Raw genomic sequence first — 13554 nt, forward strand, 5'->3', positions numbered from 1 at the left:
AGAGTTGGGCACAACTGAGAATGTATGCACGTGCTCCAGTACCCAGCCTCCCGATCCTTCTGGGAAGGGGGGAAAAGACCAGAAAACTCATCCCCTCAACTTGATGGGTCCCACCTCACTCCCTCCGTGGTCACCTATGAATTCCTGTGCTCCTGGTCCTCAGTTTCTGCTGGTCTGATAAACATTCTTGTATTTCAAACCTTCTTGTAGTTCTCTTCTTTGTTCCTGAGCTCAGTCCCAGGGAAGATCAATGCTTGATTCCACCAGAGATATTCTCCACGGGCCAACAGGTCCCCGACTCTGACCCTGTCAGATCTCACAGTGTATGGTATTGGTCAGGGTGATCAGGTGAGAAAATGTCACTCATGCTTTTTGATGCAACTTTTCTACACCAGCCTCGGTCATGGAGCCCGCTCTCAGGGACCACGGAAGCAGGAGGTTAAAGGACCGTGTTGCTCATATAAGGAGATGTTGAAGATTCAGAAGCTCATTGGTGTCTGAGCTTCAGAAAGGGGCAGATGCAGCCTCCGATAGTGCCTGAAATGGTGAAAGGTGTCGCTATTGGCTCTCAGGAGGGAGTGTGTAGGGGGTGGTCTATATAGACTCCGGTCGGCACCCTGACGCCTCTTCACAGGCTGATTCTGCAGCTGGGACTGTGACCTTGGGGACGTGGGGTCAGGATGGCTCTGAGCAGACACCTCTCTCTCCCGGGACTCTGTGTCCTCCTCCTCGGCACCATGGTGGGTGGTCAAGGTAAGAGCTGCCCCGCTGTCCTGGGTCCACAGCAGGGAGTGGATGCCTTGGTGAAGGGAAAGGTGTCTGTAGTTTTTGTGGAGCCGAGTCTCAGTGTTTTTGACCAAAAAGGAGCCACACCAACTGTGAATACTGGTCCTTCTCCTCTGGGGGGTCCACTGGTCATAGCACCAGATTTTACAGAGCAGTGAGGTTTGGTCTGGACTGAGCTGGGTCAGCCTGAGTCCCCTCCACTGTCTCCCTTGTTCTCAGAGAACTTCCAGGAGTCCCAGTGGCTCTCAGTGTGTGGAAGGTCCAGCAACTGACCTCAGCTGGGACTCTGGGCTGTTCCCACATGCTGCACAAGCTTGGTGTGTGAGCACTGCCCCTGGGTCCCCGTGGTTCCTGTGTCTATGCTCCTGTAGGCTCTGTGCTTCTGTGTGTGTGTGTGTGTCTGTGTAGTGTGTGAGAGTGTATGTGAGGGTGTTTGTGGGTGTATGAGGCGGTATGAGAGTGTGGAGCCTGTCTGTGTGAGAGGAATGAGACTGCTGAGCAAGGACTGAGTCCGTTGGTCTGTGAAACACACAGGGTGCCCGCAGGGCTGGGTGTCATGTCTGCCGCATGTAACCAGATCAGAGATTATTGTGTACCTGCCTGCCTCTCTCTGGGTCCTCTCTCCCATCCCCCGGCCTCCCATATTTCTTGTCCTGCCTTAAAATATAAATTTTATTTCATCAGGCATTTAGTAGTTTTCAACATTTCTGCTATTATGAAAAAAGTTGCTCTGAGCTTTTCTGTATTTAAATGTAAGGAACATTCATGATTATTTCTCTAATGATGTTCTCTGGGTGGAACTGTTGTTTCATGGGCTGTGAATATCTTTAAGGCTTTTGGTACATAGAGATTAAGTGCCTTTTGAAATATTTGCCCTAAGTTGTATTTCCACTAGTATTGTGTGAGAATATTAGTTTCCACTAACCCTCACCAACATTTGCTTTTTAACAAGCTTTAAAATCTTACCCAGTTTCATAGGCAAAAACTAGCATATATTCACTAATTTAATGCTTCATTTCCTCCTTCATTGCTTGCTCATGACATTTGTGCGTTTTAAATTGTGATGTTTGTCATTTTGGCATGATTTATATTGGAGCTCGCTATGCTACGACTGTGACTACTATGCCAGTTCAGTTCAGTCGCTCAGTTGTGTCCGCCTATTTGTGACCCCATGGACGGCAGCACACCAGGCTTCCCTATTCATCACCAACTCCTGGAATTTGCTCAAACTCAGGTCTATTGAGTTGGTGAAGCCATCCAACCATCTCATCCTCCCTTCCCCTTCTTCTCCTGCCTTCAATCTTTCCCAGGATCAGGGTCTTTTCAAATGAGTCAGTTCTTCCCGTTAGGTGGCCAAAGTATTGGAGCTTAAGCATCAGTCCTTCCAATGAATATTCAGGACTGATTTCCTTTAGGATGGACTGATTTGATCTCCTTGCAGTCCAAGGGACTCTCAAGACTCTTCTCCAATACCACAGTCCAGATGCATCAATTCTTCAGTGCTCAGCTTTCTTTATGGTCCAATTCTCTCATCCATACATGACTATTGGGAAAACCATAGCTTTGGCTAGATGAACTTTTGTCAGCAAAGCAATGTCTCTGCTTTTTAATATGCTGGCTAGGTTTATCATAGCTTTTCTTCAAGACTCAAGTGTCTTTTAATTTCATGGCTGCAGTCACCTTCTGCAGTGATTTTTGAACCCCCCAAAATAAAGTCATCTACTATTCCTATTGTTTTCTCATCTACTTGCCATGAAGTGATGGGACCAGATGCCATGTCTTAGTATATTGAATGTTGAGCTTTAAGCCAACTTTTTCACTCTCCTCTTTCACTTTTATCAAGAGGCTCTTTAGTTCTTCTTCACTTTCTGCCATAAGAGTGGTGTCGTCTGCATGTCTGAGGTTATTGATACTTACCCGGCAATCTTGTTTCCAGTTTGTGCTCCATTCAGCCTGGCATTTCGCATGATGTACTCTGCATATAAGTTCAATGAGCAGGGTGACAATAAACAGCCTTGATGTACTTCTTTCCCAATTTGGAACCAGTCTGTTGTTCCATGTCCAGTTTTAACTGTTGCTTCCTGACCTGCATATAGATTTCTCAGGAGGCAGGTAAGGTGATCTGGTTTTCCCATCTCTTTAAGAATTTCCCACAGTTTGTTGTGATCCACACAGTCAAAAGCTTTGGTGTAGTCAATGAAGCAGAAGTAGATGTTTTTCTGGAACTCTCTTGCTTTTTCAATGATTCAACGAATTTTGGCAATTTGATCTCTGGTTTCTCTGCTTTTTCTAAATCCAGCTTGAAGTTCTGGAAGTTCACGGTTCACATACTGTTGAAGCCTGGCTTGGAGAATTTTGAGCATTACTTTGCTAGTGTGTGAGATGAGTGCAACTGTGTGGTAGTTTGAATACTATTTGGCATTGCCTTTCGTAGGGATTGGAGTGAAAACTGACCTTTTCAGTCCTGTGGCCACTGCTGAGTTTTCCAAATTTGCTGGCATATTGAGTGCAGCCCTTTCACAGCATCATCTTTTAGGATTTGAAATAACTCAGCTGGAATTCCATTACCTCCACTAGTTGTTACCTATATGAATTTGAGTGCACAACAGTCCTACAAGGCAGAATACATTTATCTCAGAAAACAGATCAGGAGACTGAACCAAAGCAAAGTTAAATCACTTGCCTAAATAAGACAGATAAGATTTGAGTAAGTAGCACAGGTAAAATTAGAACCCGAGCATTGGCCTTCCAGGTGGTGTTAGCGGTAAAGAAGCCACCTGCCAATGCAGGAGATGTAAGAGACATGGGTTCGATCCCTGGGTCAGGAAGACCACAGGAAGAAGGGCATGGCAACCCACTCCTGTATTCTTGCCTGGAGAATCCCATGGACAGAGGAGCGTGGCCGGCTACAGTCCATGGGGTTGCAAAGAGTCAGACATGACTGAGCAGGCATCTTGGATGCCTTGTTTGACCTAATGGCATCCATAATTCCTGTAGGTTTTCTTTATTTCTTTGCATTCTTTTTGCTCCTCTGATTGGATAATTTCAACTGATCTTTCTTTTAGCTCACTGAGTCTTCAGCTTCCTCAAGTCTGCATTTTTTAAAACTTTTTGTTTCATATCGGAGTATAGCCAATTAACAATGTTGTCATAGCTTCAGGTGAACAGCAAAGAAATTCAGCCATACATATATATGTGTATCCTTCCTCCCACAAACTCCCCTCCCATCCAGGCTGCCATATAACATTCAGTAGAGTTCCCTGTGCTGTACGGTAGGCCCTTGTTGATTATCCATTTTAAATATAGCAGTGTGTAAGAGCTGGTCCCAAATTCCTTGATTATCCCTTCCCTTCATTCTTTTCCCTTGGCAACCATAAGTTGAGTTCTCTAATCTGTGAGTTTCTTTCTGTTTTGTAAATAAGTCTATTTTTAAAATTTCTTTTTGGATTCATATATAAGGGATATCATATGATATTTCTCCTTCTCTATCTGATAGTCTAGTCTCTTTTTGATGCTCTGTATTGAATTCTTCAGTTCACTCATTGTGTTATTCACCTCCAGAATTTCTGGTTAGTTTTTTGTTTCTTTTAATGTTTTCTATCTGTTTGAAACTCAATAAATTTACAAGCTCCCTTCAGATTTGGGCCGATTTTCCCCTCCTATTTTATCAGGTCTTTAATGCTTTTAGAAATTTTTTAGTAAATTAATTCTACTTTTTCAGTAGAAAAGATAGCTTCAATAAGCAAACCCAACATTACTGAGAAAATCTCCTAGAACTCTTCACAGTAATAAAATCACATATGTGTTTGTGTCATAAACTAGATAAAAGGTCCATGTAGGCGAGGACATTGTCTTATTATTTTCTGTATTTATAGTACTTTAAAAAAGACCTGCCACTCCATAGATAACTTTATCATTAATAAAATTTTAATTATTTAGTATTAATAAAAGTAGCTTCTTGTGTGCTTTCGGAATCCTATTCAATCCTTTACTCTTACATCAGTGTGAGAATTCTAAAAAATCTGAGTAAGCACCACAGGGTGTCTCTCTATTTCTACTGTTTCCCTTACCTTCCCCCCAAGTATCTATATTTCCTTCCTAGAATGGACCTCCCTGGGTCTGTAGAGTAAACTGTGTCCCTCCGCAATTAATATGTTGAATCCTAGCGCCTAGTGCGACTGCACTGGAGATAGGGTCTTTAGGAATAGGCTTCCCTGTTGGCTCAGTAGTAAAGAATCCTCTTGCCAATGCAGGAGAGGCGAGTTTGATCTCTGGGTCAGGAAGATCCCTGGAGAAGGAAATGGCAACCCAATCCAGTACTTTTGCCTGGGAAATCCCATGGACAGAGGAGCCTGGCAGACTACAGTCCATACGTCACAAGAGTTGGACACAATTTAGCAACTAAACCACTAACACCAAGGTTAAATAAGGTCATAAGGATGTGGCCTTAATCCAATAGGTGACTTTATAAGAGGAGGATGAGACAGATCTCCCTCTCTCTCTCCCTGTGCATCCGTCCTGACGAAAGGCCAGGTGAGCACACAGTGGGGGAGCCATGGCTACAAGCCAACAGCAGAGGTCTCAAAATGAACACGGCTTTGCCAACAGGTTGATCTTGGACTTACCATCCTCCAGAACTGTGATAAGATAAATAATTTCTGTTTTTTAACCAGCCAGACTCTGGTTTTGGGGTGGCTGCCTGCCTAACCTGATTATACACCAAAATCTTCTCCGGTTCAGTATTTCCCCAGATGTTCCCTCTGTGATGCACCACTTTGGTTTCCAGAGTGAGAGCATATGGTGCAGGGCAGAGATCTGAGTGGTGTTAAGGGTGCCCCAGGGACAACATCTTGTTAGAGTGTAAGAAAGATTCTCATTTTCTGACCTGAATTTAAAGCTAATGGTGCTGATCAAGGTCTCAGGGAATTCACTTCTCAGTTCCTGACAGGCAGGCAGGAGCCTGGGACACTGGGTGAGACCTGATGTGATAGAGAGAGGTGGTTTCGGTCCCCATTCCAGGTGGGACCAGGCAGCAGACCTGGTCACACAGGAAGAAGTCTCACCTGGAAGAAGCAGTGAAGGCTCATGTATAAACCTTCAGCTTGTTTACCTGCTGTCTTCTGACTCTGGAGGGAAGCCCTGCATCAGTTATGGGTTGTTGTGCAACCAATTACTGCTGAACTTGGCAGCTTAAGTCAGCAAACACCTAGTATCTCACACTTTCTGTGGGTCAAGAATTGACATGGCTTACCTGGGTCCTCAGAATCATGATGTCTCACAAGGATGCAATCATCTGAAGGTTCAACCAGGGGAGGATATCGCCCATGTCCTTCCCTGGTTGTTAGCAGCATTCAGACTTTGGTAGATTACTGAGCTGAAATCTAATCTCATAAGTGACATCTCATCCCTTTTGCCAAATTCCATGTGTTAGATGCATGTTACTAGGTACATTTGAGTGTGGGGATTACACAAGGATGTGAACACCAAGCAGCAGAAATAATCAGAACACTTTAGAGCCTGTTACCACAGCCCTCTGTTTCTAAGCTGGATGAGATGCTCCCTATGGACAGGGAAGGAGAGGGAGGATTCCTCCCTGGATCCCGGGCCATGATCTGTAACTGAGATGGGGAAGCTGGGCCCTAGTAGCCTCGGGCACATCTACAGGGAAGGCTGCATCCAGAGTCTCTGAAGGCCTGTCCTCGGTGGTGTCCCTGGAGCTGGTTGTACAGGTTCATGAGAAATACCTGGTGCCTCCCTTCCTGCTCCATGTTCAGTGATGGCACTTTGGGAGCTTAGAGTTGGTTATGGTGGGAATATATATACCACAGAAGTCAACAAATGCTATACACAGAGAATTTTTTTCAGAGATCAGAGTGTTCGTTTTTTATTACTTGGCAGTACATTAATGCATGGTGTCCTAAGACCTGTCCTGCATTTGTGTCTGTGTCTGTCTTGCAGGTCTGGAGCTGAGGCTGAAGGATGGAGGTCACCGCTGTGAGGGGAGAGTGGAAGTGAAGCTCCATGGAGAATGGGGCACAGTGAATGATTACAAGTGGGGCTTAGAAGAGGCAGCTGTGGTGTGCAGACAGCTGGGGTGTGGAGCTGTTGTTGATGCTCCCCAAGAAGCTTACTTTGGACCAGCAGTTGGCCCCATTTGGTTTTCTTATATTTACTGCAGAGGGACAGAGTCAACTATCATGGAGTGTATTTCTCCTACTGTTAAAGACTATCATCCTGAGGGCTTTTCCCATGATCACGATTCTGGAGCAGTCTGCTCAGGTAAGTCCTGTCTTGTCTGGGAGGGGATCTCCAGCAGGAAAAGCCTCAGTCTCATTCCCAGCCTAACTATAAGAATTGGAATCACAGCCTTTAGTACATACATGGATGAAGATTCCAGTCACGCAGTTATTCCTAGAGCAGTAGGTGTTCAAGGGAGCAGAAGGGCTTGCTTGGCCCTGAACACGAAAGGCTCCAGATCCATTGGTACCCTTCAGGTTTGTGTGAGGTGTCACAGGAGGCAGTGAGAGGAGATCAAATATATCATGCATGTATAACTGCCTGGTTGAACCTATATTAACTAGGTTCATCATAGTAGATTTTTGTTTTTCCATAGGATGGTCAGAGAAGTGCAGCTATAAGAGGTGATATAGTAGAGGTATAGGTAAGGAGAGGTGTGAGTTCATTATACTCACAGGTCCTAGAGAGACAGAATATCAGTAAGTGGGTACTTGGGGGAGGTGCCAATAGAACACCCTGACACAAGCAATGGTGCCTCTAAAATGGAGTATGAGGACCCATGGACGAGTGATGATACATATATATGGGTCTTGTTTTTGTTTTCATCCAGCCAATCTATGTCTTTGGGGTAGAGCATTGAATCAGTTTACATTTAAGGGAATTATGGAAATGTATGTTCTTACTGACATTCTGTTAATTGCTTTGTATTTTTTTGGTAGGTCTTTTTTTCTTCCCTTCCTCTTTGGTTCTCTTCTCATTATTTGATGGTTATCTTTAATGTTATGTTTGGATTCCTTTTTCTTTATTGTGTGAATATATGCTGCAGATTTTTGATTTGTGGATATCCTGAGGTTTTGATATGCAGTCTATTGTAAGTTGCTGGTCTCATAATTTCCAATGTATTTCCAATATCTTGCATTTTTACTCCCTTCATGTTTGCTAGTTTTGATATCATATTTGTGTGTGAAAGCTTTCCTAAATATACTGTACGTTTGCTTTTACTGGTAAGCTTTCTCATTCATACTTTCTTTTTCCTTCTCTCGCCTTTTAATTTTCTGCCTAAAGAAGTTCCTTTAGCACTTGGAAATTGGTATAGTGGTGCTGAATGTTGAGCTTTAAGCCAACTTTTTCACTCAACATACAGAAAACATTCAGCTCAACATTCAGAAAACAATGATCAGGGCATCAGGTCCCATCACTTCATGGCAAATAGATAGAGAAACAGTGGAAACAGTGGCAGACTTCATTTTTGGGCCTCCAAAATCACTGAAGATAGTGACTGCAGCCATGAAATAAAAAGACATTTACTCATTGGAAGAAAAGTTATGAGCAACCTAGATAGCATATTAAAAAGCAGAGACATTACTTTGCCAACAAATGTCTGTTTAGTCAAGGCTATGGTTTTTCCAGTAGTCATGTATGGATGTGAGAGTTGGACTATAAAGAAAGCTGAGCACTGAAGAATTGATGCTTTTGAACTGTGGTGTTGGAGAAGACTCTTGAGGGTTCCTTGGACTGCAAGGAGATCCAACCGGTCCATCCTAAAGGAGATCAGTCCTGAATGTTCATTGGAAGGACTGATGTTGAAGCTGAAACTCCAATACTTATGCCACCTGATGTGAAGAACTGACTCATTGAAAAGACCTTGATGCTGGGAAATATTGAAGGCAGGAGGAGAAGGGAATGACAGAGGATGAGATGGTTCGATGGCATCACTGACTCAATGGCCGAGTTGAGCAAGCTCCGGGAGTTGGTGATAGACAGGGAAACCTGGTGTGCTGCAGTCCATGGGGTCGCAGAGTCAGACACGACTGAGCAAGTGAACTGACTGACTGACTGATGGTGGTGCTGAATTCTTTTAGCTTTTTCTTGTCTGTAAAGCTTTTAATTTCTCCATAGAATCTGAACAAGGGCCTTGCTGGGTAGAGTATGCTTGATTGTAGGTTTCCCCATTTTATCAGTTTAAATATATGATGCCACTCCCTTCTGGCTTGCAAAGTTTCTGCTGAAAAATCAGCTGATAAACTCATGAAGATTCTTTGTAAGTTATTTGTTGTTCTTTCCTTGTTGCTTTTAATAGTTTCTCTTTGTCTTTAGCTGTTGTCACTTTGATTAATGCGTGTCTTGACATGTTCCTTCTTGGGTTTATCCCCTTTAGGACTCTGTGCTTTCTGGACTTCAGTAACTATTTCCCTTCCTATGTTAGGGAAGTTTTCAGCTATTCTGTTTTCAAACATTTTCTCAGCCCTCTTCTCCTTCTGGGACCCCTACAATGTGAATGTTTGTGCATTTAATGTTGTCCCAGAGGTTTCTTAAACTGTTCTCACATCTTTTCATTCTTTTTTCTGTCCCATAACAGTGACTTTTCATCATTCTCTCTTCTAGCTCACTTATCTCTTTTTCTGCCTCATTTATTCTTCTATTGATTCCTTCTAGCATACTTTTCATTTCTTCTACTGTATTATTCTTCAACTCTGTTCTGTATATCTTCTAGCTCTCTGTTAAACATTTTTTGCCTCATCTCATTCCATGCCTCCATTCTTTTCCCGAAATCTTGGTTCATCTTTACTATCAGTACTCTGCATTTTTTTTCAGGCAGATTGCCTATGTCCACTTCACTTAGTTGTTCTTCTGGGATTTTATCTTGTTCCTTTGCCTGGAATATATTCCTCTACTATCTCATTTTGTCTAACTTTCTGCATTTGTGGTCACTCTTCCACAGGCTGGAGGGTTGTCCTTCTTCTTCCTTTTGGTGTCTGCCCCCTGGCGGGTGAGACTCAGCTAGAGGCTTGTGCAGGCTTCCTGGTGGGAGGGATTGGCACCTGCTAACTAGTGGGTGGAGCTAGTTCTTGATCTTCTGGTGTGCAAGACCATGCCAAAAGATGTGTATAGAGGCAGCTGTGGGCTCAGAAATACTTTAGACTGCCTATCTGCTAATGGGCAGGGCTGTGTTCCTGCCCTGTGGGTTGTTTGATCTGAGGCATCCCATCACTGGAGCCTGCAGGCTGTTGGGTGGGGCCAGATCTTGGTGTTAAAATGGCAGCCTCCAGGGGAGCTCACACCAATGAGTACTCCCTGGTACTTCTGACACCAATGTCTTTTTCCCTGCACTGAGCCACAGCTGCCCCCACCTCCCCAGGAGATCCTATAATACAAGTAGGTAGACCTGGCATTGGCTTCTGTGAAGGCATGGCTTTTTCCCTGGGCTCCACTGGGCTTCCCTGGGAGCTCAGCTGGTAAAGAATCTGCCTACAGTGCAGGAGATCCTGGTTCAATTCCTGGTTTGGGAAGGTTCCCTGGAGGAGGGAAAGGCTACCCACTCCAGTATTCTGGCCTGGAGAGTTCCATGGACAAAGGAGACTGGCAGGCTACAGTTCATGGGGTCACAAAGAGTTGGACATGACTGAGCAACTTTCACGTCTCTTCCCTTGTTCCTGTGGAGTTCCTATGATCACGCCCCCTGGCCTTCAATACCAAGTGCTCTGGGGGCTCCTCTTCCTGATGCCAGACCCCCAGGGTGAGGAGCTTGACATGAGTTTCAGAAGCATTCGGTGGAGAATCTGTCATATAATTATTTTCCAGTTTGTGGATCACTCACCTGGTGGGTATGAGGTTTGATTGTATTGGAAATGCACCCCTCCTACCATCTGATTGTAGCTTTTTCTTTCTCTTTGGATGTAGAATATCTTTTTTGATAGTTTACACTCTTTTTTTTGTTGATGGTTGTTCAGCAGTTAGTTGTGATTTTGGTGCTTTTGTGAGAGGAGGTGAGCTTAAGTCCTTATACTTTGGCGTCTTGCACATTTTACCTTAAAATGATAAGTGAAAACTGAAAACGAAAGTTACTTAGTCTCTGACTCTTTGCAACCCCATGGATGACTATACAGTCCATGGAATTCTCCAGGCTGGAATACTGGAGTGGATAGCCTTTTTCTTCCCCAGGGGATCTTCCCAACGGAGGGATAGAACCCAAGTCTCCCGCATTGCGGGTGGATTACCAGTTGAGCCACAAGGGAAGTCCAAGAATACTGGAGCGGGTAGCCTATCCTTTCTCCAGTGGATCTTCCAGACCTAGGAATTGAACTGGAGTCTTCTGCATTTCAGGCAGGTTCTTTACCAACTGAGCTATCAGGGAAGCCCTTATAATGTAGTTTGTCAGTTCGGTTCAGTTCATTTCAGTTCAGTCGCTCAGTCGTGTCTGACTCTTTGCGACCCCATTGACTGCAGCACGCCAGGCTTCCCTTTCCATCACCAACTCCCAGAGTTTACTCAAACTCATGTCCATTGAGTCAGAGATGCTATCCAACCATCTCGTCCTCTGTCACTCCCTTTTCCTCCCGCCTTCAATCTTTCCCAGTATCGGGGTCTTTTAAATGAGTCAGCTCTTCACATCAGGTGGCCAAAGTATTGGAGTTTCAGCCTCAGCATCAGTCCTTCCAATGAATATTCAGGACTGATCTCCTTTAGGATGGACTGGTAGGATCCCCTTGCAGTCCAAGGGACTCTCAAGAGTCTTCTCCAACACCACAGTTCAAAAGCATCAATTCTTCAGTGCTCAGCTTTCTTTATAGTCCAACTCTCACATCCATACAGGACTACTGGAAAAACCATAGCCTTGACTAGACGGACATTTGTTGGCAAAGTAATGTCTCTGCTTTTATATATGCTGTCCAGGTTGTTCATAACTTTTCTTCCAAGGAGTAAGCATCTTTTAATTTTATGGGTGCACCACCATCTGCAGTGATTTTGGATCCCCCAAAAATAAACTCTGACACTGTTTCCACTGTTTCCCCATCTATTTGCCATGAAGTGATGGGACCGGATGCCATGATCTTAGTTTTCTGAATGTTGAGCTTTAAGCCAACTTTTTCACTCTCCTCTTTCACTTTCATCAAGAAGCTCTTTAACAAATAATAAAACAAATTAATTAATCTTATAAAATGTTGCTATTTTTGTCTTAAATATTCTATTATCTCAAAAATGTGCAATAGTTTTTGTATTTACCCACAGAATTATCATTTAGAGCAGTCTTTATAGCCTTGGGTAGACCCAAATTTTCACATGTTATCACTTTCCTGTAGCTTGAACAACTTCAGTTCAGTTCAGTTGAACAACTTACTATAACATTTTTTGTGTAGTTATGGTCTGGTGGTCTCAAATTCTTTCATCTATTTTATATGAAAACATTTTAACTTTTAATAATTTTTAAAAATACTTTCACTGATGACTGAGTTCTAGTTTAGAGAATTTTGCCACACTACCTTAAAGATATTTTTACATTGGGCTATGGCTAGCATTGCCTCTAATAAATAGCCAGTAATACTTCAGTATACAAAGTATAATGAAATGAACTGAACCGAACTGACAAACTACATTATAAAGGCTTCCCTTAATTTTGTCCCCTTTTACATAACATGTCAATATTTCATGGTGCTTCTAGGTATTTTGTTTGTTTGTTTGTTTATCACTGGTTTTCCACAATTTTATTATCAAGTGTCTGAGATAGTTTTCCTTGTTTTTATGTTTCAGAGTTTGTTTAGCTTTTTGGCTTGGTTTATAGCCCTCATTAAATTTGGAAAAAATTCCATCCATTATTTACTACTAGTTTTCTACGCATCCCTTATTCTGAGTCTCCAAATGCACATATTTTTTTTTTTTTTTTTTTTTTTTTTTTATTTTTATAAATTTATTTATTTTACTTGGGGGCTAATTACTTTACAATATTGTAATAGTTTTTGCCATACATTGACAAGAATCAGCCATGGGTTTACATGTGTTCCCCTTCCCGAACCCCCCACCCACCTCCCTCCCCCTCCCATCCCTCTGGATCATCCCACTGCCCCGGCCCCGAGCCCTTGTCACATGCATCGAACATGGAATGGTGCTCTGTTTCACATATGACAATACACATGTCTCAATGCCATTCTCCCAGAACGTCCCACCCTCACCTTCTCCCTCAGAGTCCATAAAATTGTTCCATGCATCTGTGTCTCTCATTCTGTCCCGCATATAGGGTTATCGTTACCATCTTTCAGATTCCATATATATGCATTAGTATACTGTATTGTTGTTTTTCTTTCTGGCTTACTTCACTCTGTATAATGGGCTCCAGTTTCATCCATCTCAGTAGAACCGGTTCAAATGTATTTTTTTTAATGGCTGAGTAATATTCCATTGTGTATATGTACCACAGCTTCCTTATCCATTCATCTGCTGATGGACATCTAGGTTGCTTCCATGTCCTGGCTATTGTAAACAGTGCTGCGATGAACATTGGGGTACACGCGTCTCTTTCAATTCTGGTTTCCTCGGTGTATATGCCCAGCAGTGGGATTGCTGGGTCATATGGCAGTTCTATTCCTGGTTTACTCTTGTCCCAAGTACCACGGAGTTTCCATTCATGGTTTGTTTCCTGCCTTTTTTTCTCTCTGCTTAGTTTGGATAGTCTCTATTGAAATGTGCTTAATTTCCCCACCCCCTTTTTTTGTTCTGCCATATCTAATCTCTTTTTATGTTAACCCAGACAATTTT

The 13554-nt window shown here is 43.1% G+C and overlaps 1 protein-coding gene across 7 annotated transcripts in view; it reads left to right on the forward strand.

The window, feature by feature from the left end:
* Window positions 1-625: 625 nt before the first annotated feature.
* Window positions 626-13554, forward strand: part of LOC145544786 (antigen WC1.1-like) — a 52149-nt gene continuing 39220 nt past the window's right edge. For all 7 annotated transcript variants that reach the window (XM_081587986.1, XM_081587984.1, XM_081587985.1 and 4 more), the window contains exons 1-2: window positions 626-753; window positions 6745-7065. In XM_081587986.1, the coding sequence (XP_081444112.1) occupies window positions 681-753; window positions 6745-7065 (394 nt within the window). In that variant the 5' untranslated portion in view covers window positions 626-680. The remainder of the gene's footprint in view (window positions 754-6744; window positions 7066-13554) is intronic.

The sequence above is a fragment of the Giraffa tippelskirchi genome, chromosome 4 (assembly GCF_054371585.1).
Source record: "Giraffa tippelskirchi isolate mGirTip1 chromosome 4, T2T-mGirTip1v1.2.pri, whole genome shotgun sequence".
NCBI classification, from domain to species: domain Eukaryota; kingdom Metazoa; phylum Chordata; class Mammalia; order Artiodactyla; family Giraffidae; genus Giraffa; species Giraffa tippelskirchi.